This window comes from Excalfactoria chinensis, chromosome 6, assembly GCF_039878825.1.
Source record: "Excalfactoria chinensis isolate bCotChi1 chromosome 6, bCotChi1.hap2, whole genome shotgun sequence".
NCBI lineage: Eukaryota > Metazoa > Chordata > Aves > Galliformes > Phasianidae > Excalfactoria > Excalfactoria chinensis.
The window spans coordinates 16,529,487-16,556,722 of NC_092830.1; the positions used below are offsets into that span (position 1 = coordinate 16,529,487).

General features: G+C 41.3%; 2 protein-coding genes across 4 annotated transcripts in view; both read left to right on the forward strand.

Annotated features, from left to right (window-relative positions):
- POLR3A (RNA polymerase III subunit A) overlaps window positions 1-3,442 on the forward strand; it is a 32,588-nt gene extending 29,146 nt beyond the window's left edge. For both annotated transcript variants that reach the window (XM_072339523.1, XM_072339524.1), the window contains one exon: window positions 819-3,442. In XM_072339523.1, coding sequence (XP_072195624.1) covers window positions 819-967 — 149 coding nt within the window. In that variant the 3' untranslated portion in view covers window positions 968-3,442. The remainder of the gene's footprint in view (window positions 1-818) is intronic.
- Window positions 3,443-14,435: 10,993 nt separating this feature from the next.
- DLG5 (discs large MAGUK scaffold protein 5) overlaps window positions 14,436-27,236 on the forward strand; it is a 93,989-nt gene continuing 81,188 nt past the window's right edge. For both annotated transcript variants that reach the window (XM_072340220.1, XM_072340221.1), the window contains exon 1: window positions 14,436-15,283. In XM_072340220.1, coding sequence (XP_072196321.1) covers window positions 14,980-15,283 — 304 coding nt within the window. In that variant the 5' untranslated portion in view covers window positions 14,436-14,979. The remainder of the gene's footprint in view (window positions 15,284-27,236) is intronic.

The following is a 27,236-nucleotide window of genomic DNA, read 5'->3' on the forward strand; positions in this document are numbered from 1 at the left end:
TTCTCAGAATTCCCTCTGAGATAATAAAGTCTTGTTTTGAATTATGTGGAAACTAAAGATCTTTTCATGTTGCCTTTTATGTAAGTATTTTGATTCCAAGATGTAAACAGAATGAACAAAACAGAAAATTGTTGCCTGTCTCCCCAAACTGAAGTGAATCTTGCTGGCTTTCTTGTAAGGAGACTTAATTTGGATATTCCTTGGGGGGTGTGAAAGTGTAGTTTAGGTTAAAAGTCTAAAGAGATAAAAACACTGATTTCTGATAGTTTAGTTTTAGTATGGCATGCTCTTTAGAGAAACTGAGTTCATCAGAATGTCAGCACATTTCTGTGAAAAGTTAATAGCAAAGAAAAATAAAGCAGACAGACCAAATCTTTAAGTTGAAAATAAGCAATTTTTTTAATTAAGAAAAAGCAATAAATAGCAAATGAAAGTAGTGAATGCACTTCTTTCATTGGGAAATTGCAGATATTTGAAGGGAACTTGGCCAGATTTTACTGAATTATTTGCTGCAACTCAATAAACGAATATAGAGTGAATTTGCTGTGCAACTTCTGGTGTCGTCACCAAGTGGAATGCAACTTCTCCAAAAACAAATCTTCTGGTGTAACACCCTTTGAATAACATACTGATCTAACATTCTGATAAGCATAACATTTAACTCAATCTAGTAAAGAGAAATTGGTTTTGCTCCTGTAAGCTTCAAGGAGATTGGAAGCTGATATGCTCAGAGTGGACAAGTTAAAGCAATTACAGTCTATCTACATTTCTGTTCTTCAGGTGTTCAGAATGTTGGTTTTTTGATTTTTCCTCTCTAGGTGTTTCTGAGTGCATCATCATGGGAATCCCAATGAATATTGGAACAGGACTTTTTAAGCTTTTGCACAAAGCAGATAAAGAATCAACCCCTCCTAGAAGGCCTCTGGTATTTGATAATAATGAGTTTCATATCCCCATTGTCACATAACATTTGGGTATAATACAAAGTAGGGAAAAAAAAAAAGGAAGCATAAAAAAAGCATATGATTTCTATGTGTCCCAATAACTGAATTGGTAAGTGAAATACTAGCAGAAAAATTGTCTAATTATTTACCATCTGTTGCTTGTACAAACTTTTAAAGGAGAGATTTCTCTGTACCAGAGAGCAGAAATAGATGCAAGGTGTATTTCAGCTGATGGTTTTCTTTGTGTGCTAGAAGTTTCCATGGTATAAATAATAAAAATAGAAACATGCTTTGGAATGACTTGAAGTTGTTAGTACCTTCTGGGAATTATTTCCCAGGCTAGTTGATGCTAGTTTGTATAGTTTTCCTTCACTGACACAAGCAAAGTTCTGAATTTTTTGCCATGCAATTCCTGCTGCCTATGAAGTAAAAATACTGTTCAGAATATTACAAATGTGTTACAACATCTGAGTGTTTTTTGTATGAGTTTTTTTTTTAAGAAATGATTTATATCTAGATTACTGAAACTGATGAGAAATAATTGTGCTTTGGGTACTCTTGTGGCAGGGCTGAACAAACACTGAAAAGCATGTCAAAACATGGTGTTGGAGGAAAGGAAGTGCTGCACTTGGAACTATGTGCTCTGTGTGGGTGGATCTCAAGTGTCAAAGCTACTGTTGCCATGCCTTGTGGTTCTGTAGACAGTGCAAACTTGTATTGCTAAAGCCTCATAGTAAAGCTACATGTTTGGGAAAATAACTCTAGAACTGGCTCATTGTTTCCTGAGAACTAGGCTATTCTGGAGGCTGAAGGAAATTTTGAGCAACTGATGATCATGAGAAAAGTATTCTTAAACTGTAATATTGGCCACAAATGTAAGTGAGGAGCAATTATATTTGTTCATTAAAATTTGTGCAATATGATAGCCTATATTTTCATTACTGTTAATGCGTGGAAGTCGTTCTTAACTCAGTACTGGACAAATGTATTCAGACTTGATAAAAACCAATACCTGCTGAAGTATTCTTTACACTTGCACACAGTGTATTTGGAAATGACATCTTAACAGAAGCAGCGGAGATCATTCTATAGCTCCTAAGAAGTAAGACTTGAAGAAAATTAGAACTGAGTTACTGATTTCATTTACTCTATGTTAATGTCATGAGTGCATCTGAAATATTTGTTCTTACCTTGCTTTTTTTTTTCTTCTTTTAATTTAGTATTTTTCTTTAATCCTAAGTTATTATCCAGGAAATGGTTTTCCTCCCCAGGACTGTGCTTTAGGACTATAAGAAGTGGCAGATTGTAAGTTACTAAGTTCTGCAAAGATGGTTATTTATAGTTCATCATGTTCTTATAAACTTCTATAATATAGCACTTGTCGTTACACTGAATCTGCAGCTTAAGACAGTCATTCTTTTGGAAGTTTCATAAGTGAGCAGGGTCATCTGAACAACTCAATCTCATTTTAATTCATAAAGCAGAAATAGAAAGGAAGCTGCTTTCATGCATGGGCATGAAGTAATTTGAAAGTGTTTTAATCTTTAGCCTATTAGACTAGTTTTCAGAGTGAATACACATTAAGTTATTTCAGTGTAGCATGTTTAGACTTACTTTAGTGCTGTGGAGGGAAACTATCTTGGTTCTTATTCTTGTCAGCAGTTCTTGGATATGAAGTGTCCTCATAACATCAATCAAGAAGAGCAAAGTAGAGACAGAAACTGAAGTTGTATGCTCTTAAAGTAAGAGAAGGCAGCTGAATAATGTAGCATTTAAAAATGAATGAGTCTGTTCTGCAGTTTGTCTTTACATGGCAACCAAAAGAAAAGCAGAAAGCTACTTAACCAGAATGTAAAACCTGGTGTTTTAAATTGGGGGTTCCATTGCTCTTAGGTTTTCTTTAAATTCATCTTACTTTGCAGAGAAGACCCAGTGTGAGATTCAGTTTTGCTGGTCTCAAGTATTTTTGTATTTATGTAGTACTGGGATATTCTTCTGTCTAGATTTTGGCAGGGTAAAGATTTGGAATGTAATGCATTTGGTACCTGCTCTGAAAGCCATAAGTATTATTCTGTCTCTCTTTTAACAGATAAAGAATTCAGGATAAATTATTTTTTTTTTTATATCAGCAAGATTACAATTTAAGAGTTTGTCTGTGAAGATTCTATTTATTTCTTTTTAAAGATGGCAATATAAGACAGGTAGGGGCCAAATGGAGATCAAGCCAGTAAAGCTTTCCTGTGGATAAGTACATGACTTCATCATGAGAAACTAATAAAAAGCCTGGCATTTTTGTGAGTACTTTCTGAAGGTTCTACTGCAGTTTTGTGTGAGATTTGTATTGATGAGTGGCCACCTAGTTTTCTTCTGTAAATGTGGTGAAATGTAGCTATTGAAATGGTGGCTTTTCTCTTTTGTATATCTTAAGTATTTACTAAATTACATCTGTTATCATTGCCTTTAGTATGACAATAAAAAAGAGGCAGAGATTATAATGTAAACCTTGTGTTTGTTTATTGATGCATTATAATTTGTGCATAATTGATTAATGGGTGACCTGACCCTTTTTCTCTCTCTCTCCCTCATCTGCTTAGTTAAGACAGTTGACAATTACTGAGTTTTCCAAAAAAGAAGTTTCTAGTAGCTGGAAAGAGGCATCAGTGAAAGCTTAATATCCTAGTGCTTTACTTCTGAAGTGATGACAGTTTAGGATTTAAGTGTGCTTCTCAAAGGAAGAGAAACAGTAGCTCAAAGAGCCACTGCAATAGGCAGTTTTGTAGCATTGGTTATCACTGTGCTTGCAGACAGGAATGTCTTTAGAAACTTACAGAAAATGACAAAGATTTCAGTAGTATCCACTTATGTACCTAAATTCTTCTGGAAAGAATATAACTCATGAATGTAGTGTTTTCAGAAGTATTAGCTAAAACTATGTATTTAAGCCTGGAAAAATCTGTCAGTAATAAAAATGTGCAGGGGGAAGAAATAATGTAGTAAAAATGTGCCTGGGATTTTCTGTTGCCTAAGAACAGAAAAATTAAAAGGGATCAAATTAGAAAAAATTTATTAATGCTTTAAAGCACAAATACCTTATGGATCATTTAGACGTGATTACAGCATTTAGATGTGATTACAGCATTGTTGTAATCGCAAAGCAAATTTATCTGAACTATTTGAATAAAGATTCAAATCTCACAGGGCAATCTTAAAGAACAAAATAAAACCAAACAGACCTGCTATTTCAGTAGTGCTTGTGAAAATTAAGGCTTCTTGTAGCTAATAAAGTGAAAAATTTCCATTGAGTGTGACTAGATAATATTCCATATTGTTTCTGGAAAAGAGAGATGAGTTGCAATTCTCTATTTTTAATTAAGAAAGCTCCAACATAGGAAAAAAAACTGAAATATAACTATGAGAGAAAGAAGGTAGCCTCCCAAAACAGTGTATGTAAGAAAGGAAAGTAGAGAACAGTCCTCATGTGCTTCTTTCATGAACTGGGAAAGGCTTGCTTTTCTTTTGCCTCATTTTACATTAAACAAAAAAACTTAAGAGAAACAAAACAAAAAACCAGAAATGTTTGTTACAGTCTGCATTTGTTCTCTGTAGTGAACATTTAAATAATAGCTCCAAGAGCTTCTCTGAAGCATGAAGTTCTGGCAGCTCACTGGGTATCATCTCACATTCTGCAGCTGCTGGTGAGCAGTGAGGCAAAGCTAGATTAATAATGTTTGAAGGTGATGCTGAGAGATGCAAGATACCAATGTCAGGGACTGGAAATAATATGAAACAGGTGGTCTTGTGTGTACTCACAATTGAAAACAGCAAAACATATGAAAGATGACTTCCCCTTTACTGCCTGAAAGCTCTGAAGTTGCTGTAGCTTTGCGAGTGCCTTTCAGCTGTGTAACTGTTCACAGGACTCTTTTGAACAAGATCATTGACTGTACCATGCTGACAATGGTCTTCTCTGAATACAGCATTGTCCAAACCACATTTTATTCTGATTATGGGGTATAGCTACGTGTATAAATTGCTCTGAAAGTAATGCTTCCTGTTTATTTCTTTGGGGGAAAGAACAACAGCTACAACAAGCACAATAACACTGTTTGGAATACCAAATTCTCTCAGCTACAAAAAAAACATTTCTCAACATTGTCAGCACAGTTAGCCAATTTGTGAACATGAGCTGTTTGAAATGCTATTCATTTTATGATGACAGCTGTGCATGGCCATCTGGAACATGGCTTGTCTATCACATTGCTCTCACCACTGCTCCACACACCACTTGGCTGTTTGGTCTCTATAAGCATTCAGCAAATGTCAGTATGTGCCCATGGGTGTTATTTTTTTCCTGTATGGAGGAATTCTGTGCTACACCTTTGCTTCATCTTCGTGTCCATGTCAGGCACCATTGTATCAGACTGCCCCAGTGCTGCTATCTGTCACACTGCAGCAAAATGTAATGGAAGATTGCTGGGAAGGTTTAACCTCTACTGGTGTACCACCAACATCCACCTGTGAATTTCATGGGCCAACATAATTAGGAGATATTGCTTTTGGAACGGCCCTAATATAGAGCCTCTGTATTCACCAAATGCTTAGAGGTGTTTCTTAATACAGAGAGCCTCTCATATGAATCCAAGTCCAAATCCCATCTGTGTAGGGTAGAAAAAGCTGATTGGGGTGTTTTGTTGCTTTTGCTTCTTGGAAGAATTGATGGTATATGTGAGTAACATAGCATGGGAGTAGAGTTGTTTCTCCAGTTATTTAGGATAGAAGGAAGAAAAGTGGAAGACAGTATGCAAAAAATAACAAAGAAGTATGGAAATAGAGTGGAAGTTTATGTCTGGAGATATGTACCAACTAGGTGAAGTGGCACATAGGTGTTAGTAATCTCTAGAACCAGCCTTAGTGAAGCAATGGAAATTACAGAAAAAGAACATGTATTTCCCAGAATTAAGATTTCATCATTTTTACTGGAGATCCCACTGTGAAAACTGATAGTTAAATCATCATTTACTCATTAGGTGATTACTAATAATGAGTAATAACTGAATTATTTCCTTTCAGTTATCAGTACAATCTGGTTATAATAGTCATTCCATCAACTGTATAGAAATACAGCAGTTGAATTACAGTGACATGCAGTAGTTAAGTGTAGAAGCTGCGTATTGAGTTCTAGTACAGTTCATGCATAAGATGATATACAAATATATAAAAGTGGGGCAATTAGGAATCTGGTGTTGATAACTCTGGTTAGATTGCACATATTCCTGGAAAATCCTTACTTGGGGACTTCTGAATAGTATGAAATTCCTGCTGCTAGGTCAAGATATAGAAATGACATGTTACTTTGCTAGTGGTGTTGCCTCTCCCATTAGAGGACAAGCTATGATATCTACTTAGGTTTTTAGCAGAGCCTGTTGTGATAGAACAAGGGGAAATGGTTTCAAACTAGAAAAATAGATTTACACAGGATAGGAAGAAGTTTTAGCAATAATAGTGGTGAGGCAACAGAACAATTGTTCAGAGGTGATGGATGCCCTAACCTTGGAGTCATTCAAGGTCAGGCTGGACAGGGCTCTAAGCAAGCTGATTGAGCTGTAGGTGTCGCTGTTAACTGTGGGGGAGTGGACCAGATGGCCTTTAAGGGTCTCTTCCAGCCCAGTAAGTTCTGTGATTCTATGATTCTGAATTTGCAATGAATGTTTACCACACTGAGGAGTGTTGACAAGTCCTAGTACACAGGTAAAAGACTGGAGGGTATGCAGCCTCTCTGAGTGGCTTCCATTTTCTGCTGAAAGCTGAAGTACACCACTGGACCAGGTTTGTGGCACCTCCGTGCTGCCTATGTTTTGTCAACTGGAGATACTAGTTGGCAATCAGAAGTGAGGCTGTTGTGAAAGCAGCAGGTAGCTGAATTGTTTACTGCAGATATTTTTTTCTCCTTCGTGGGAAAGTGTGTGTTGTTGGGTAATATTCCCATATGTATGGCAATTGTATCTGCTTATATTCTTCTTTTTAAATGTTATATTATGCAAGTTTTTAAAGTAAAATAAAGAAGATTATTTGCCAGGAAATATGAAATAGTGAGACTGCACAGAGGTAAACTTTAATAGTTCCAGAAAGTGCCAGCATTAGGCATCTGTGAAACTTAGAAATTCTTTGATTTTTTTATTTGGTGTTGTGCTCACATTTGAGAAGTACTGGTAAGCAGCATGGTGTGGTTTGTCCCTGTTTCTATTCCTATGATACTATGTTTTTCTGTTACTTCAAAGAGGAGCTGTTTCCTCAACTCATTTCCTAAAGACCAAAGTTCTTCAGTCTGAGCATCCTGTGGTTGCAGGTAAGGGATCATTTGGCTCAGGATGATTCACAGTGTTATTGCTGGAAACTCTTGCTGGTCTTTGCTTTGGTGGGAATGGCCTTGATCATAGCTCTGCAGTGAGATGGTGAAGTATATAGAGGTCAGAGGATCTTCATGCTGCTTGCTACTTGACCCCAGAACTTCACTGGTGCAATGATGTTCAAGTGTTGGCAGTATATATATAAAGGTACCTTGAAAATCCACAAGTCTTTTTTACCATAAGCAAATCTTCCAGGTTTTCAGCTGGAAATATTTTCCAGTTCCATCAGTGACTTCCTTTATACTTTAGTTTAAAGAAGATACTTAATTCTTCTGACTTATGCCACTGCAGTGCTTTTTCTAGTTTCCTTTTACATTTATTCATTTTCTTCCTGTCCTTGTTTCTCCCTTCTGGGCCCCAGTGACTGTCACTGCTGGTGACACTGCTTCCCTGCAGCAATGCTATGTCAACCATAGTGTGCCACTGGCTGGCTTCAGCTCAGCCATGCGAGGTTGCTGTGAACCCTTGCCTGGAGGATAATTAAACCACTCGAGGAAAAAACACTTCCTCAGCACATCTGGATGTGGAAATATACTGCCATCAAAATTATCATTATGGTCAAATAACTTCTGAGCTCATGACCTTGTTATGTAAGGAAGTGTATTTGTGCTCTGAACTGAAATACAGGGCATCCCTGCTAGATGGGGTTTTCTGTCATCACTGAAAACTCTTCATCTGCTTCATTTCCCACTTTTCTCTCTGGCCTGCTTTTGTTCTTTCCTGTGTACCCAGCACAGATGTTTCACTTGCTGTGTTTTCATGTGTTCTGTTGAGAATATGAAGAGACACTCAGTGCAGGAGCATGGTACCAGAGCGTGTAGGATCAGCTGCTCCTGCTGTACGCTTGTGTGACCTTGGGAAATCCGTAGGTTCTCAGTACGTAGGTTGGTCTGAAAGGAATGTCTCCTATTTATTTCCATGGAAACTACAACAGACAGAGCACAATAACACTATTTGATAAAGTAAATTCGCAGCTACAAAACACCCTTTTTCAACTCAGCCACTACCATTAGTGATGTGTATTCACCAGCAATGAGCAAAAGCTTGCATGCTGCACTTACGTAAGTCTGTAGCAATGGTGGTGAGCCGCTGTTGCCACTGCTGAAACACACTGCCCACCACCTCTCTGTGTTCACATCAACTATTTGGTCTCCAGAAATGTTCAGCAAGTGTTGATGAATGTCAGTGGGTGCCATTTTTTCTGCATGGAGGAATACAGTTCCACACCTCTGCTTCATCCGCACTTCTATATCAAATGCTATTGTGTCAGGCTGCCCGTCTGCTGCAACAAAACATAATGGAATATTGGCAGGAATGTTCAGCCTCAATGGCAGCCTGGGAGGTGAGTGAAGGGAAGAAGTTCTATTAGTACAAATAGCCCATGGTTAAAAGGATAATATTTGGCTTGCCTTGCTGGTGAGGTATATTTATCCTTTTCACAATATCCCTAGCAGAGTTGGAGGCTTCTCATTTCAGTTACTCTTTTGCACAGTATTTTCATTACCAAGTTGGAGCTTAATCCAAGTCCCCTGGAAACCAATTAAAGAACTCTCTCTAGCTCAGCAGAACTGGATGAGCTTTGATATGTGCTTTATAAATGTATATCCATCAATCCCCTCTGGTTAATACACCTCTCTACATTTCAAACAGTTGCACAATATTTTTCTAAACAGCATTGCTGCGGACGTGATCTGGGAAGTAGCATTTTAATCCAAATCCTTCTTAAAGCTTTGCATGTGGCTCAGGACTTTGTCTCAGATGCTTCTGCTTATTTTAGGACACTGATTATATGTTCTTTTCCATTTAGTATTCAGGTGTGTAGGTTTTTTTTGTTTGTTTTGTTTTGTTCTTTTCTTTTAAAAGAATGATATAAAACATGGATATACTTTTTTTGTTGTTGTGTTTTACCAGCTCTTCAGGGACAAATCTGCAATGGCAGATGCTTTGGCTTCCAGCTCAACATGATGATTCCCCTGTAAAAATAGGGGATTTGTGTCATGAGTTGCTGTTTTCAGAACTGTCTTTAGTGAATTCCAGCATTTCTGTAGTGCGGAACTACACTTAGTATTTAGCTGTGACCACAGCCTGCTTTGTCTGAGCAATGATAATTGTAGGAAGTTGTTCAACCTCAACTTAATTCTCAACCCCACAGAGAATATCCTGCAATGTTAAAAGATTTTCAAATTGCAAGTCTGTAGGATTTCTACAGTGTTTATCTGGGTAAATACTGTAATAATTCAGCTGTTACACAGAATCCAGAGAACCTTGGAGAACCGAAGTTGGGGCCATAGCTGTCTCTTATTTCCACAGGTAGCTCTTTGGACTTGAGTTAACAACATCTGAAACATCCTAATGGATGATTTCATCAGCAGGAACCTTTTCCTTCAAGCCTAGTTTTGACCCCAGCCAACCCGCAACTGAAGTGCTGCTCCACATTCCCCAGCATCATCCTGCTTCTCAGGCAACGTTTCCGATGTGGCTCTGCAAGCATTCTTCCTGTAAGTCCTACTAAATCTCTGCTTTGTTAATTCTGCCTGCTAGGCACAATAGTTTTTCTTTCTATACCCATCAGGCTTATGTCTGACAGGAATTATATCCTATCACAACAACTTTGACTTCTTTTTTGCAGCTTTTTTTAAACATATTACATTTTCCACTGATACAATGACATGTATATATTTTAGTGGATCATGAGCAGGGTAACTGAACCAAAGAGGATCCTTTTTAGTTCCAGAACCACTTAGAAAACATTCACTGCTCTAACAGCCAAAAAGATTTGATAGAAGAACAACAAAGATATTGAAAACATGCTGATAGTACTTACCATTACAGCTGTCTATGTTCAGCTTATTTTTTCTTATGAATTCTCAGATTGTGCATGATTTGTTTATAGATACTTCCCAGGGATGCTGAGGGCATGCATTTGCTTTTAACTCTCCATTAGCGTGAAAAGAAACACAAGTAAATGACATAAATAGCCAGTATTGATTTCAGCTGAAAACTGCCTTAGTAATGAAACTATCAGCAAATTGCAAGCAACAGCCTTCAAAACAGACTGTTTGAGATCTGTTAGCTTGCAGATGAAGTTAAGTTAAGCATGTAAAAGTTAGCCCAAGCTCCAGTAGGAAATCCTGTTGTCTTCAGATTTGTTCTGGACAGACTGATATTTCAGAGGTGTATTCTGGTGCATGCTTCCCAAAGCAAGATGAATTTCTTACAGCCCTGGAGGATTGTCATGTGGATCTGCACTGTTTCAGGTTTTAAATGTGAAATTTTAATTGCTGAAGTAAAATATGATTTTTATTTGTTTCTGCTTTTTCACTAGCCTCAGAAATATTAAAAACCTTCAGCAGACAGAGTGGTTTGTTTCTATGGAAGCTGACTGAGGAAGCTGTCTGATCTTCATTTTAATCTCAGTTACCAGTTCAATCCCTGCCCGGAGTGGGAATAGGCCAAAGCAAGCTGCCCTAGGCAACACAGGATAAAACCACTGATAGATTATTAAGGCTACAGAAAAAGCAGTGCCTTCCTTTGGTCTCCTTCCCCTCATCCCCTGTACTCCACAGCAGCTCTCTGAAGAAGGGCTGAGCTGTTTCCTGTAGCCCATGGTCATGCATGTTTAGGGAGACAGATAAGCCCCTTTGAGCCTACAGCTGCTCCCTAGGGCCAGAGCATGGTGTCTGTAGGCAGCACAGTGCCCTCTGTGCTGCTAATGTGCCCTGCACTGCTTGTGCCACATGTGCACCTCTGTGTCTTTGCCTTTTGTGGATCAGTGGGACCTCCTGATCCTCTGGGCCAGTAGACCTGCACCTTCCAATTCTCAGAGCACTAATCTATTGTCTCTAAATTACATCAGTCCAAAATAATACAATTTCATTTAGATCTGCTCATCAGCTATTGTTCCATAAAGTAAAGATCTTTGTTTACTTCACCCTGTATGCTCTAATCTCACCTTGATGACATCTTGTATTTCTCCTGCTTTTAGAATATCTAATCATCTTCTTTCCCAGGCTCCACACAATACTGTCAGCTTCCGTTAACAGACTGTAGCTCGCAGTATTTTTCTCTAAGCCCTGGGTGCTTGAGTCACATGGCAACGTGAGAAGCTTAGCTTTCATTGCGAAATTATGCCTCTAGCTTATGTGGCTGCAAGCGAAGCTTGAAGACCTGAATCCTAAGGCTCTGAAAGTAGGAAGGAAATAAAATGCTTCCTGTGTATTTTAATATATATATTTTTTTAAAATCTAGTCTTACAGAAAATCCTCTCCTTTGGGGTATTAAACTTTCTGATAGTTCACACTGAAGCTACTGAGGAGGTGATTCACCAGTGAAATTATAGCAGTAGAGCTGTTGCTGGGATGCAGGGCACCAGTAGCTGGTAGCTTCAGAGTAGGATAAAGTACCTGAGACTGAGTGACAGGTACTTTTTACACTGAAGACTATCTCAAGTCCTATTAAAGTAGTATAAGAAATCTGTTTGAAAGCCCAGATGTTTCTAGAGGGTGTCACATCAGAAAATCCCAAACTAAAATAGCACAGTAGTGTCACAATGTGAATCACTGACGTAGAATATAAATCTCATTGCCTAATGGCTTTGGAAAGCAGAGAAATGGCAAGATAGAACATTCACTGGTACAGTCTCTGCCACTGCAGGTGCAATGCTTCATATGATTGTATTGAAATCCTTCTTGAAAACAGGTAGGATTTTCTTTTCTGCTGTTTTACCTCTCTTGTCTGTTTCTGTTATCCTCTATCCCTTTTCCATATAGTTGTGATGATGCTCAGAACCACCTTGGTTTCTTGTTTTAAACAAGAAAACAAAACAAAAAACCATACTGGTGTTACCAAATCTTAGAATGTTCTTGGATATTCTGTGCAAGTCATAGGCTTTGAGTTTCAGTCAAAGATCTTTGGCTAACTTATATCTAAGTTTGCAAATCTCTTCCACAGTTTATCCCAGAAAACTTGGCAGGGAAACCAGAATGAGTCTTTCCCTCCCTGTCTTACTTTTCTTGAGGATTTTAGAGGAGGTTTCCTTGAAAATTGGCTTTGCTTCTTTGTTAATAGTGTTTTACACTCTGGGGTATTGTAATGATCCAAATCTTGGTCACTTCACATTGGCACAATAATTTTGCATGTTTCATAGTTTGAGCCTTCAGACATAACACATATACCTATTACATCAAGGGATGGAACACCTCAGGACAGGCTTAGAAAGCTGGGGCTATTCAGCCTGGAGAAGGCTTCAAGGAGACCTGATAGTGGCCTTTCAGTATCAGAAAGGAGGCTGTAAGAAAGAACAAAGACTCTTTAGCTGTATCCTTTGTGATAGGACAAGGGGAAATCTTTTTAATCTAAAAAGGGGGAGATTTAGAATGGAGATAAGAAACATGTTTTTTACAATAATCATAGAATCACAGAATGCCTAGGGCTGGAAGGGACCTCAGAGATAACCTTGTGCCAAGACCCATGTGCTGCATGCAGGGTTGCTGACTGCTAGAATAAAAGACAGTGCCTGCACTGGCCTCAGCCATGCACTGCATTCACCTCCCTGGTGGCTCCATTCTGGGTGGCTTCTGTTTCTTTCTTCAGAGCTGAAAACAAGCTGTGTACACCAGCATTAACTAGTATTTCTGGAATGTACTATTGCTTTCTTGACTAAACTCTGCCCAGTTTGTTGGAGAGAAGTAGGCTTGCTTTCAGATAAAATCAAATGGTCTCAGAATAATGAGGTTTGCAGGTATTACAACACCAACTGTTAGCCAGCGATCCGGATCTCTGCATGTGTTGCCCATAAAAGTCTCACTAAGAAAACCATTGATGCAGAGTTAGAAGAAAGAAGAAATGAATCCACAAAAGCATAAGCAACAAGGGATAAAACATGGGAAAACAAAACAAAACAAAAACACCATTAAAAAAACTTGTTTCAAACCCATAGCATACTAGCAAACACTGATAGGCATTTCTTTGAATAATGACCTTCTAAACAGGAAAAAATCCCCAAGTGCCTTCACATTGTATTCCCACTAGGAATTGTGCTGGATTTGTTATCATGATTATGCACACAAACCAAGGCTGTTTACACATAAGAGAGACATCCTCATCTGTTGAACTGCATAATACAACTGGATACACAGCATGGAACTTCAGTGCTCCCAGTCAGAGAGCTCACAGAAAATAATAGCACCCAGGTGTTGGCCCAGAGCATCTTCAGGTCACCCAACTGCTACTGGATGTGACAGAGATGATACAACAACAGGTTGCACTGCTGCTATGTTGTGAGTACTGCTGTTATCTTTACGTGTTTATCCAGTGAGGGTCTTTCAGATAAAAAAAGAATCTCAGATTTTAAGTGGCTGTGGTCACTCTACAGCCTGTGCTCTGGTTGTCTGGGGTTGAGTTGCTGTTCAGGATGGGAATGTGGGCAGGCTGCTTGCAATTCAGCTACATGTTGTTACTCTTTTTTTATTTGCCACCTGCGGTTGCTGTGAACAAGACCATTTGTGTTCCACTGGTAAGCTACTAGTTGTTCGCTGAACAGCCAAAATCACATTTAGGAGAAGATGAGCCTGCACCCGTTTCTAATACGTACATCTTCTATTTGAAACTCTCATTTCTGTTACTTCTAGTGGACAAATCTGCCAGTGGTCTGCCCGTATTGTGGCGTTTCAGTCAGATCAGACGAGTTTCGGTGTATCTGTTGGCACACCGTCCCCTCGGGACGGTGCCACCCCGGAGCCCGTCAGCCCTGCCCGATGAGTGCCGCGCCGCCTCCAGGCCCCGCTCCCAGCGCCGCGCCTCCGGGAGATGGCGGTGCGCACCCCGCCGCCGAGGAGCACCGCCCCGCGGGGCCTTTGTCTCGCCGCCGCCGCCGCTTATGGGCCCGGGCTCGGTGCGGGACAAGCGCAGCTGGCGGGATGCCGGCCCCTAAAGTGATCTGATCTTCCCCACGCCTTGAACACCGTCCACGACGAGCCACCCCCACCGGCGCCCACCCCGTGCCGAGGTTCGGGTCCTTCTCGGGACCGCCCCGCCCGCGCCCCGCCTCCTTGCAGCCCCCCCGGCGGCAGGCGGGAGCCGCCGAGTGACGGGCGGAGCGCGGCCGGGACAGAGGCCGTCGTGTTTCGCTGCCGGCGGCGGGAGGCGCGGAGCGGGCGGGTCGGGCCATGCGCCGCCGCGGCACCGTCTGGGCGCAGGCAGCCGCCGTGTGCGACCAATATGGCTGCGCGCTGCCGCGAATGAAAGGAGGCGCCTGGAGCTGAGGCCGTCTCCCCCCACCCCTCCTCCTCGCCCCGCGGCCTGCAGTGAGCGCAGGAGAGAAGTTGGCTGAGCCGCCCCGCGGGGTGGGGGGCGCCGGCTGCCGGCGAAGGAGGCGGCGGTAGAGGAGGAGAAGTTGTTTGGCTGCCGGGAAGGCAGAGAGCGTGGCGCCGGCTGGAGGAGGACGAGGAGCAGCCCCGTAGCGGGCTTTCTCCCCCGAGCACCCGAGGGGAGGAGGAGGAAGAGAGCGGCCCGGCCCCCGGTCGGAGTCGCAGGGCGGCCGGCGGCGGCGCCTCCCCCTGGACCCGCGCCTCCCCGCGGGCGGCGGTCGAACGGTGGGGCCGGGGGCCGAAGTTTAGCCGTCGGCGACCATGGAGCCGAAGCACAAGGAGCTGCTCGCGCAGTGCCGGCAGAGCCTCGCGCAGGCCATGACCGAGGTGGACAAGGTGGTGGAGCTGCTGGAGGCCGCCGGCGCCCTCGGTCCCCGCGACCTGCGCGACCTGGAGGCGGCGGGCGACGGCAAGGCCGAGCTGCTGATCGCCCTGTTGCTCGCCAAGGAGCGGGACCACTTCCAGGACCTGCGGGTGGCCCTGGAGAAGACGCAGCCCCATCTGCTCTCCATCCTCTACCTGAACGGCGTGGCGGGGGCGCCGGCCGCGGCGGAGGAGACGGCCGGTGAGCGGAGCGGGGGGCGCGGGGCGGCGGCGGGGGAAGGGCGGAGGGGAGCGACTGCACCCGCCCAACCCCTCCGGGCAGGGAGCGGCCGCGCGGCGCGGGCCCCCCAGGCCGCCTTCCTAGGAGCGGGGCGGAGCGGGACAAGCGTGGGGGTCCTGGCTTCGCCGCAGCCCGACGGCTTTTCCGGGGGAAACGAAGCTGCCGTGTTCGCGTTCGGGCTCTCGATGTTTGTTTTCTGCTCCCTTCTTTTCTCTTCTGAGCAGCAGGCTGCTGCTTGTTCCCCGAAATACGGCCGATGCTATACTTCCAGCCGCTTTACCCGAGCAGCGTCTCGGCCCGCGCCAGACCCTGGTAGACGCCGCCGCTGGTAGACGGGCCGGAGCCGAGCATTGGCACTCGCCCGGGCTGCCGCTTCGCCGGCCCCGCGACCGTGCTCCTGCGGGAGAGCTCGGGGAGGCGCGTGCTTAGCCCTAGGATAAGTGTTTTAACTGCTTTTCTTCCCATGAATGTGGGCTTGTTTGGGGCCGCGTTGTTGTAGTACTCGGCTGCAGTTAGAACAGAAAAACAATTGATGGAGCTGCAAGTCACGATGAGAATTGCAGTGCAGACCTTCTGAAGTTTGTCTTTGACCCAGAGATGTTCCCTTCTCTCTCCTCTCTAAGTCAGAATTTACTTCAAAAAGAAATAGAAGGATTTAGTGGTAATCCTCGAGGCCTTGTAAGTGCAGCTGTGTTTCTAGATAAGAAATACTTCAGTTGGAATAAATGTAGGTAAAAGAACATTCAGTTGTGTGATTGGTATGTAAGCATTCTCTTCTTGCCTACATCAAGCTGACTGATAAAGAATGTGTTGTTGTTACAGGGTTTGGGAAATGCAGGATAAGTACCTATTAAATAGCTTCCTGACTCTTATGCACTATAACTCTTTTTCAGGAGAATCATAGAATGGTTTAGTTTTGAAGGGACCTTAAAGACCATCTAGCTTCAACCCCCTTGTTGTGGGCAAGGCTGCCAGCTACTAGGTCAGGCTATCCAACCTGGATTCTATCCAACCTGGCCTTGAATGCCTCCAGAGGTAGGGCACTCATAGCCTCTCTTGGGGCATCTTGTTCCAGTGTCTCACCACTCTGAGTAAAAAATGTTTTCCTAACATATAACTTAATGCTTTTAGCTTAAAGCCCTTTCCCCGTGTACTAACTGATCGTGTAAGCACCCTTTGTCACGGGTAGAAAAACAGCAACTTATGCCCACATTCTCCACCAAAATCTGTTGCAGGTTAACCGACAATCTACCTGCACCTGTGACAGGGGCAGCTGGCCCAAAAAGGAAAGGGAAGAAGGGAAAGGGAAAAGAAAACAGTGGCAACGATCTAAGGAGGCACACTCATTTACTAAATACTATATCGGAATACAGGATAACACAATATAATGCAAATTAATTGAAATTAAGGCTAATGAATCAAGCAAAATAGAAGAGAGTGAGTCCCAAAACCGAGAGGCCTACTGTAGCTCTAGGCGAAACAGCTGGAATTCTCCCACACACTCTGAAGATTTAAGAGAGCGAATCCAGCCCTGAAGTGAGATTATATAGTGTCCTTGTCCCATGACTTATCCCTGACTGTGATGTTCTGTGGGATATGTAGTCTTCTTCTGTGAGCTGCACATTCGGTAAAATTATCCATGCTTTACATGATGTTATGATGTGGAATACTGATAGCAAAATTACAAAACCATGACACCTTTCAAGTACTGGAAGGCCCCAGTGAGGCCTCCCCAGAGCATTTTTTTTTCCAAGCTAAGCGTATCAATTTTCTTCATAGGGGAGAGGTCCTTTGATCATCCTTGTGGCTGTACTCTGGACCTGCTTCAACAACTGTGCATCCTTCTTGTGCTGGGGGCCCCAGGATTGGACATAGTGCTTTGGATGGGGCAGAATAGAGGGAAGCAGTTCGCTTCCTCTCTCTACTGGCACCCATCTTTTGTTACAGCCCAAGGATACGGTTGTCCTTCTGGGCTGCAAGAGCATGCTCTTGGCTTATGTCCAGCTTTTCATCCATCAGGACCCCAAGTTCTTCTCCGCAAGGCTGTTCTTAATGAGTTCCTTTCCCAGTCTTATATCTAGGATTGCATCAACCCAAGTGCACTTGGGATAAAGGTGTTGAAAAGCATCAGTCTCAAGATGGACCCCAGAGGGGAGACCATGTGTGACCTTCCTTCACCTGGATATAGAGCCATAGAAAGCAATCTTCTGACTAGGACCATCCAACCAATTATTTATCCACTGAATAATCCAGCCTTCAGATCATTTTCTCTCCTGTTTAGAGATAAGGATGTGGTATGGGACCAAGTCACAGGCCTTGCACAAGTCCAGGTAGATTACATTAGTTGTCCTTCCTTTGTCAGTTGATGTCATTACTCCACCATAGAAGGCCACTGACATGATCTGCCCTTGGTGAGGGCATGCAGGCTGTCTCTGATCACAACCTTGTCTCACCTGTGACTTAAAGTAGCTTTGAGGAAGATCTGCTCCATGATCTTCCCAGGCACAGACCTGAGGCTCACCAGCCTGCAGTTCTCTGTATCTTCCTTTCTTCCTTTCTGAATGTGGAAAAGATATTTCCCTTTTTCCAGTCTCTGGTGATGACTTCTGACTGCTACCGTTTTTATGGAATAAAAGAATTATGCTCTGAAGAGCTGCTTCTGTCTGGAAAGCAGTGCTTGCGTATGCACTGTTTGCTTTGCTCTTGCTGGAGTGGTACTGCTCATGCTAGTATTTCGTGAAACACCAAAATGTGTTTGTGGGGGGGGTCTTGAATTTTTTTGCATATCCCTGTATTATGGTGTACAGTTGTTTCTAGTGAGTATATGACAGGACTTCACAAGACAGGGGAAAATGGATGGAACAATAGATCTCAGCACTTCAAACATTATGTGGTCTGACATCAGTGGGTGGTGGGCATGGTGCTGACTTTTAGAAATGGGTTCTATGATCTTTCTGTATGATTAAATTAATGCTTGGCCCTGTCTTGTTGGGAACATATACTAATGACACTGAGCTACCAGTATTCCTCAGCCTTAAAAGCAAAGCTGTAAAACATGAATGGCATGAAAAATGCAACACGTGTTGTGTGTAATAATGCTTAGTTCAAAAATGAAAGAATTACAGAATATCTCACAACTCTGAGTACACAAGGAAAATGTAGCCTATTTGGCAAAGTGGACTGTATCCTCCTTGTCTGAACCCATTCCTGGGGATCATCTGTGTTCCATTAACATCTGTGTGGGGAAGGATGTTCCCCTGATGTGGTGGTTTTCATTACTACTGGTAGATGAAAGCAAAAAGAACTGACTTGAAGTGTTAAGTTTTTGTTTGCCTTGTGATGGACATGTCTACAAATGAGTGTGTGAGAGGCAGCTAGTAGTGAGCTGCCCCCACATGTAGAGGTGGGGGACCTGAGCCCTCTGAGGCTCTTCTGAATGCTCCAGCTGGACTGCTCTGAGCAGGTCTCATGGTAACAGGTCACAGGAACTACTCATACCTGCTAAATGCCTCCAAAAAACCTCAGCTTTTGCTGAGTTTGTTCTGAGTGTGTTATGGAAAAGGTTAATGTGTGAGGGTAGCTGTGGTGGAAAGGTTCCTGTTGGAACCTGCATGCAGGTGTAACCTGACCTATACTCCGTTTTCCGTAGCAAGTCTGACTGCCAGGCTGCCTTTTGCTGACCACATGGAGTTTTCACTCACTGTCACTGTGGATGCTGAAGGCAGATGAGCCCAGCTGCTTTTTGGTTGTAGTAGCAAGCTGTATGCATGGAAGCAGGGATTCTGTATCTAAAATACTTAAGAGAAATCATCTTCAGCATTGCATGTTACCTGTGAGGAGAGAAAAAAAAAAGAAACCACCAAAGAAACCCTCCAGGTATCCCCTTTAATTTAACCTACCTAACTTTTAGAATTACCGTTTGTATCTAAAAAATGCCAAGTTACAGGGGCACACCAAGGCAGGCTCATGTTCTTTTACAAACAATGTCTCCTGAATGTTTGTTGTAGGTGAAAATTAGAAGTGGTCAATAACTTGTTGCACGGTTAAGTCATGATTTCTTCTTCCAGTCTGATGTTGGGAGGGAAGTGGGAAGGCAGTCAGCAGCGTCCTCTTGTTTGAGGTCATAGAGTTCACAGACAGACTGCCTACAACCATGGTGAAAGAGTGGTTCTCCCCCCTTTTTCAGTATGCAACTTCTTCACTTGTGTTTTCCCTGGATGTTTCATTTGCAGGGTAACTTTGTATTTTCTTCTGTCTCATTTTAAATATAACCTTTTGAATTTCAGTGATAATACGTAAGCTGTGCTGGAAATGCAGGCTGTTGTTTACACCAGCAGTTCTTGTGGCTGACTGGACAATGTAGTACTGACACTTTTATAGGTATTTATCTGCACAACAGAAAGGAAGTCAGCAGCTGTTCAGATTGCTACAGGGGCAGAACTGGAGTCCTAGTAGCTGCTGTGAGCCTTCTAGCATGGGTAACTGTTTATGCTTCAAGGAGCATTTTTGGTAGAATTTTCCCTGGTATGGTCTCTGTTCAGATACGTTTGTTCTTCAGAATAGTTCCTCTATGCTTCTATGCTTCTGTTAAATGTATCTTTCCAAACTTGTTTTGTTTCTTATTCAAGAATACTCTACTTAGCAGTGTTTGTAAACAAAATGGATGAGGAAGCTGCCTTCTGTCAAAACAAAAAGAACAGAAGGCACCATTTGCTCTGTTCTCCTTAGTCATGTCTGGAGGTGACATTCAGTCCTTCCTTGAGTGATACCTTTGATTTTAACCATGCGTTCCTGCATAAATGTTTTGGTGAGAAATTGTCTCTGTCCTTGTGTAAGTGAATGTTTTCCTGACTTAAAATCTCCAAATGCTTTGCACAGGGACTAGTTCTTTCTTTTATGTAGGGTGCCAATTGTTTTTTCTTGTTTATTTTGGTTTACTAGTGGATTATTATTAAATACCTGATTGGGTGAATTACCTCTATCCCATGTGACAAGCCTTGTATTTTCATAGTCAAGTATATCCTTCCTGATGAGGAGTTTAATGACTTCTGTAAGTTTCTTGCATTGTAGATCTCGTACAAGACCAGTTTTCTTTGACACAGATGAGAAGAATGTTTTGTAACTTAAAACACATTTAAGGATATAGTAGAAGATATTTCTTTATGATGAGTACTATTAAAGGGTCAAAACAGAAATCTGTTCAGGCTACATGGACTTGAGACTGCTAAAAACAATTGTCAGGGCTTTGCTCTTGAACTTTTCGTGATATTAAAAAATTGAAAAAACAAGCTGTTTCAATTGCCACGGTTACGATTCCATCTTGAGATGAGCTTGAGGAGTGGCTGCAAAGTTGCTCCCAGCTACGTCTCAGCTGGGCACGTTGTTGAACTGAAAAAGCTTTGCAGCACATTTCAAAACTTGTAGATTTATCATCTCCTCTGTCACCCACATTTCTGTAACCATCCATTTGCAGTCATTGTATGTATCCATAAGTTTTATAAAAACAGCACATTCATTTTACTCTTAAGTGTTCAGCACTACTTTAGGTTTCAAAAGCAGACTGCACCAGTCTTTTGAGGTGCTTTATGTATCTATTTCAATATAAGAGCTTAAGGAGTAAAATTTCAAAATTTAAAATTCCAGGGGGATTGCTTTTTATTTTTATTTATTTTTTATTTTTAAGAAAGGTCCTGAATGTGACATGAAGGAAAAAAGGAAGATGATTGGAATTGAATAGTTTCCTTCTATTGTTTTATGATGGTTTTTGTTTTTTTTCCTAACTCTGGTTGGGGATTGAATGTTAATTTCTAGTCCAGAAAACAAATGTGTGGGCTTTTTATTAGAGTAGGAAAAAGTAGGAGTAGGAAAAAGGCCAAGAACTGCTTCTCCTTGTGTGTTTTTCCTTTTTTTTTTTTTTTTTTCCTTTAGTGTATTGCTTCAGACAGAATTAATTTGAAGTCACAGATGACTTTTAAATATTGCAGTATTGCAGCAGTCTTTGAGCGCATGTAAAAAGAAAAGGCTAGCTGCCTCTGTGTCAGCAGTTAGGAGATGGAAGGCTGAGACCTAGTTCTTGTAATGGCAGCTTGGAGGCAAGAAGTGCATAAGAAATGTGACTGTGCCCAAGATGCTGGGAGCAGGACAGCTGGTCGTTGGTTCTGGGCTCTCTGCATTTTGTCCCTTCCCCGATTCCCCCAAAATGTTGCCCTGTGACAGAGGACCCAGAGAGTGGCTGAGAGGCTGTGTGGAGGAAGGCTGTGAAGTATGGAGACAGGTGGTGGTGTACTGTAGGAGTGAGTGCGAAGAGGGAAGCTTGGAAGGGTAGGAGCTGGGGTAGAGGAGCATGATTGTAGAAGTGTTTGGAGAAGATGAAAAGTAGTACTGGAAGTGTATGTTCCCTGGGAAAAAGGGAAATGAGAATGAGGAGAAATTGTAGAAGTATAATTTTCTGATTCAAGGACTGAACAGGCAATTTTGCAATTAAGCTCAATTTATACTTTATTCCAGTGCTGCAAATTGAAGAGTGGGAGAAGTAGAGCATACAGTATGCCTGGTTATGTCAGACCTGTTATTAGTTCTTATGGTTGCCTCTCAAGCCTTGTTACAGGACTTATTTGCTAAAAATGGTGCAGATAAAAAGCGGGTGCTGTTCAGAAGTCACTTACATTAGGAGAAGTACAGGTCTCTGACAGCGATAAGCAGTAATTAAACTTACAGAAATACCCAGTGCTTGTTTCACAGTACGTGTCTTCTGATGACCTCAATTACACAGTATCCCTTCCAAGTATCAGGCTAACAAATGCAAGAAGCTTCCAGTAAGTGTTCAGGGGGGTAATTCCCAACAAAAAACAGTGGGTGGAAGTGATCTTCTGCTCCCAGAGAAGGAATTGTGTATTTAGTAGTTCACAACTCCCAAGAGTGATGGTTCTCAATTATATTTTTGCTGTTCTCAGAGGAGAAGGAAAACTAGTCACAGTAAACTCATGCAGCCACTGTTTTCAGCTATGTAAAATGAATAATAATTTGGGGTGTATCGATGCCTGCAGTAATTGAGCTGTTTTGGACATACACAGGACTTACTGTCTTACTGTTGCTGTGAGGTTTATTTTAAACCTCTAGTCTAGATAGCGAAGACCACAGCCACTGCATGGCAGTGACTGGGCTTCTCAGGTTTAAACAGTCTGCAATTTGAGTTTTCTTTTTTCCCCTTTTTTGTATGCTTTTACTACTTTCTATTTTTTTTTCCCCTCTCTTCCTATTCCACCTTTATTTCCTTCAGTTTGCTTCTTCGCTTTCCTTACTCCTGTTAACTCTTACTCCATTCAGTCCTAATTTCAATTTTCATTATTTGATAACACAATTCCTTATTCAAAAGTTGTATCATTAAAAATATGCCAGTATGTTGTGGTCAATTCCTTCCTTCTATTTTACACTTCTTTACAGGAGAACCTCTTATACTGTAAAATCTCAGGTAAAGTGTTTTTCAGAACTGTTCAGTGCCCTGCACGTTTTGGACATCTCAGTGTGAAGCAATCTATTTTCTGTTTATTTTAATATATGCGCAATCTTGAAATGCTGTATATGTAATAGAAGTGATCTAGATAACAAAACATGTCAGCACAAATGGCTTTGTATGTATAGAGCTGTAATAGTGAAGTTGAGGCTTTATTACGTATATATGTAGGCTTCACTGACTTTCTGCATTATATTGTGTAATCACTGCTGAAACATTATTTATGACCCTCAAGATACAGGTCATTAGCTGTTTATTAGTAAGAAGTATTGATGTAGAATTGAATCATCCTGGAAACATCGTGCTGAGCTTCGTCTTGAGGTTATCCAACACATCTCTCATGGAAACTTCAAATGGTACTGGCCCATGGAGAGCCTGAAGCTTTTACTGCATCCTCTACTTTAGAGCCCTGCTATACCACAAAGGATATGCTTGGAGATTTCCAGTGTGTTTTCAATATACTACTAATTCTTGTCTGTGTGTGGCAGAGTTGATAGTATGTTGAAGGAGTCCCAGAGCACTACAGCTCAGAAACCAGTTCAAAATACCCAACGTCCAGTGTTTGCTGTGCTGTGGGTGTGTTTGTATACTTACCATGGGTTGTGTTGCATCAGCAGTTGTCCTGATGGTAACAGGTGGTACAGCAGCTTCTACTTTTGTAACTAACATGTAAGATAAAGTTTCAGATCTCCTTCTGTAAGCTGCTGTGCAAATGGAATTCAGTCTGTACAGGACAACATTTGCAGACTTGAGAAACATGCTGGTAGGCTGGGTCCCTGGGTTTTGCAGAGTCTGGTTGAATATGTAAGGATATTTTTCTTGATGATGATTGGCTGTTGGGCAGTAAAGAATAACTCACTACAACTCAAAGACCCTTCTTACCCAGCTGATGTTGGAGAAAGCTAAGAGTTGGTAGTCGCCTTCTCCATCAGCTTCTGAATTCTCCAGTTTCACAGTTCCTGGGCTGAATTGTTCACAGCATTAATTAGCTTGTTCTGGATTGCTGCTGTTTGTATCTTAGAAGAATCTTTTTTTTTTTTTTTTTTCTCTCCAGTTGTTGACTGAAAAGTTAGTTTTAATTGTATGCATTATGATCTAGTTCAGGAGCTTTCCAGGCACACAGATGTGTTTGTAGCTGGACAAACAAGTCAGGAGGGAATGTGAAACCTGTATTTCAGCTGGTGAAGCTAAGTGGGAGGCGGGTTGAGGAAAGGACAGATGATACAGGCTGGTATGACACAGGCTAAGGGTTGCTTTTTTGTAGACTTCTTGTATAAGTGATAATTTTTGTGTTCAGAAATGTACAGAAAAATATCTTGATAATAAACACAAAGTTTTCTTATGACTGTTCACAGTCATTGTGAGCACTTTCTTACCTCATTTCCCCTTTTGCTGTAGCTTTTTATTGTACCTGAACATAATGCTGATTCATGAAAATACTGTTAATGTGCTTGCTTTCTAGCATACAAGTAATTCCTGTCTGTATGCATCAAGTTGGACATGTGCAAGTGTTAGCAGGACTCATGCTTTGTATGTTGTGTTGTTTAGATGATGTCTTTGGTCAAGTACCAGTTGTACAGCTGAGCCTCAGTAAATATAGCTGATAATTGCTTGCTCTTCAGCAGTACTCTAAGTTGAGTTTGGGCTGGGAATTTTGTCTTGAGGATTATTCTAAAACGTAATTGAAATTTTGGAGTCGCTCTGTGCAGACAAGCTACATCCTGTTGATGTTGGTGCACCAAAACCTTGTTTTTGTGAGTGTATTCTTTCACTTTGAGGCTACCAGGTGTGTGTGTAGTTTTTTTCTAAAAGCTTTAGAACTTATGGAATAAGGGAAACAAAACTGATGCGCTAAGCATTAAAGTTACCAAATAGAGCTGCTAAGTTGTTCATGTGCTATTCTAATAAGCATGTATGTTTATTTCCTTTTTTTTAATGGGTAGCTTTCTCCTGTTGCATGCTTTCATGAAAAAATAAATTTGAGAAGAGATCTGAGGTTCTTAGCTCTTTTCAAGAACTTAATTTTAGATCTTCTTTGTGATCCTCTTGCTGAAGGCAGTGTTGCTTGAGATGTCAACAGCTCTTCAACCAGAAGTCAGCAGGAGATGGAGGTGGTTTTAGTGACTCCTTTCTTTGAGGAACGTTTTATTTGTGTAGTTTAAGTACTCATTAATGCTTCATAAATGATCTTGTGAGTGCTAGGGATGATTTTTAAGGTTGTGTTCCTTTGGCTTCCAAGTGGTGTAGGAATAAGCACAGTGAAATCAGACCATCTGAAGGTTTTCTTTGAGTTTTTGTAACACCACAGTGAAAACATTTGGATATTAACTTCATTTCGTAATATTTAAAATCATCGTAAGTAATTTTCTGAGTTGATTTTTTTTTTTTTCTTTTTTGAATGCATTTATGAGAAAGCAATAGTATTTGAGAGCTTGCTTAAACTGTAATTGAAGATGTGGTCTTACCTATTTTTAACAGAACTGCTTTTTCACTTTCTTTAAGGACACTTGGCTTATGTATGTGTGTTTGAAAAAGAAAATTAAATGCTTGAATGTTAACCAAAAATGAACAAGTCTTGTTTGTAGGCTTCTACTTGTAATTGATCAACTGGCTTACTGTTGTCTGTTGCTTCATGAGCTGCTTCATCATATAGTTCTTCAGTTATGCTAGGCTCTGTGTGAGCACTGTAGGTGCAACCTCTTTTGGAAATAGTTGTTTTTTAAAAACAAAACTCTAAATCCATTCTTAATTACAGAATACTTCTTCTGAGGAGAGAATTTCCTAATTCTCAATGGCTTTACCATAAAATGTTGTTTAGTAGGTTTTCTTTCTAACAGAAATGAGTATTAAAAAAAAAAAAAAACACAAATATAATACTGATTCATTGTTCAGCACTTCATACCCCTGTGCTGGTGGTCTTTGGGTTGCTCAGCCAGCCTGTTTTGTTCCTTGTTTGTTTAGATGTGCTGCAGCAGCTTTCCTTTGCTGCTTTGTCAGTGCACAGGCAGATTTTGTATTTTTTTTTTTGCTGGAGGAATGTTTCAGAGGCTTCTGGTTGAAACTAGGAGTAGGTACTTTCTCTAAGGTGTGTTGACTATTTCTTTAGGTTAAAGGTCAGATTAGTCAGACTTAATGGGGAAAAAATCCACAAGCATGTTGAGCATCACGAGGCTGGCTTAGGTATAGAGTACAGAAAATGACCTTTGAGATACTTAGTGAGCTATTTTTCTAAAACACTGGTCTTGAAAAGTGTAGGCCAGCATTTTGGTATATGCAACATGTGCTCACTGTACAAATGTATTCATCTGTTGTAATGCTGGGTTAACATCTTTTTTTTTTATTATTATTATTATTATTTTTATGGTAGTTTTACTGCATAGTCTGGAGAAGGCAGTGGGCTGTGTGGCTGCACGTGGCAGAGCAGCACTTGGGCTGAGCGGGATGCTCCTTGGTAATGCTGAGAAGCAGTTTCAGGTGCTTTTAGAGATACTTTCTGCCCCCGGTTTTTAGATCCTGGTAGAATATCAAGAGTATTGGTATTAACATGAAAATGAGCCTGGCAAGTCTGACAGCCCTGTTGTACAATTTGTAACAGAACTGGGAGAAAACCTTGTGCAAAGTTGAGGCCATTTTTCTGTCTCAGGCTGGGTTGACCTGTGGTTGTGCAAACATGACTTGTACTGATGGAACACTCCCTGAGAAATACATTATAGGACAGGACCTCAGAAAGAAATTAGAAAACGGATGATGTTTTTATTGGCCAAGCAGAGGCAGAAAGATTTCAGTATGTATCCTGTCTGTATTTGCTTATACAAGAACACATAAATTTTGTATCCATTGTTTCTCTTGCGGACTTAGTTCAGAATCCAAGATGATCATGTCAGTATCCTGGCCTATGATGACATATTTCATAAACTCTTGCATTCTTTTCAGCTGTGCATGTGGTAAGATTGTGTCATGTTCAACTGTTTTGCTTTGGTTGTAGATAGCTAGTTAACAAAAGAGAGCTGGAAGGAGTTGGGTGAAATACTTATGTACGGATGAAGTTACTGTTTGTGAGAGAATAAGCTTACCGTGGTTAGGGCTTAATTTTGGGAAATAATTACCTACTCTTTACTTTAGTCAGAGAGAGGGTGACTTTGGATCACAAGTGCTTTAAGATTCCTAACTCTGTAGATAAGGTTGTGGCCTTTAGATTTAATTTTTATTAATATCAAATGTTGAATACTATTAGCACTCAGTGTAAAACTATTGTTCTGAGCATTTGTAAATGTGAAAAATATATGGCACTTTAGGAAGATAGAACAATAGGACAAAAGTCTTTTGCTGTTGAATTGCAAGATAGGCCAGTGACCAGGCTTTTCTGGAAAGGATTTTTGAAAGTTTTGAAAAAATGAGCTT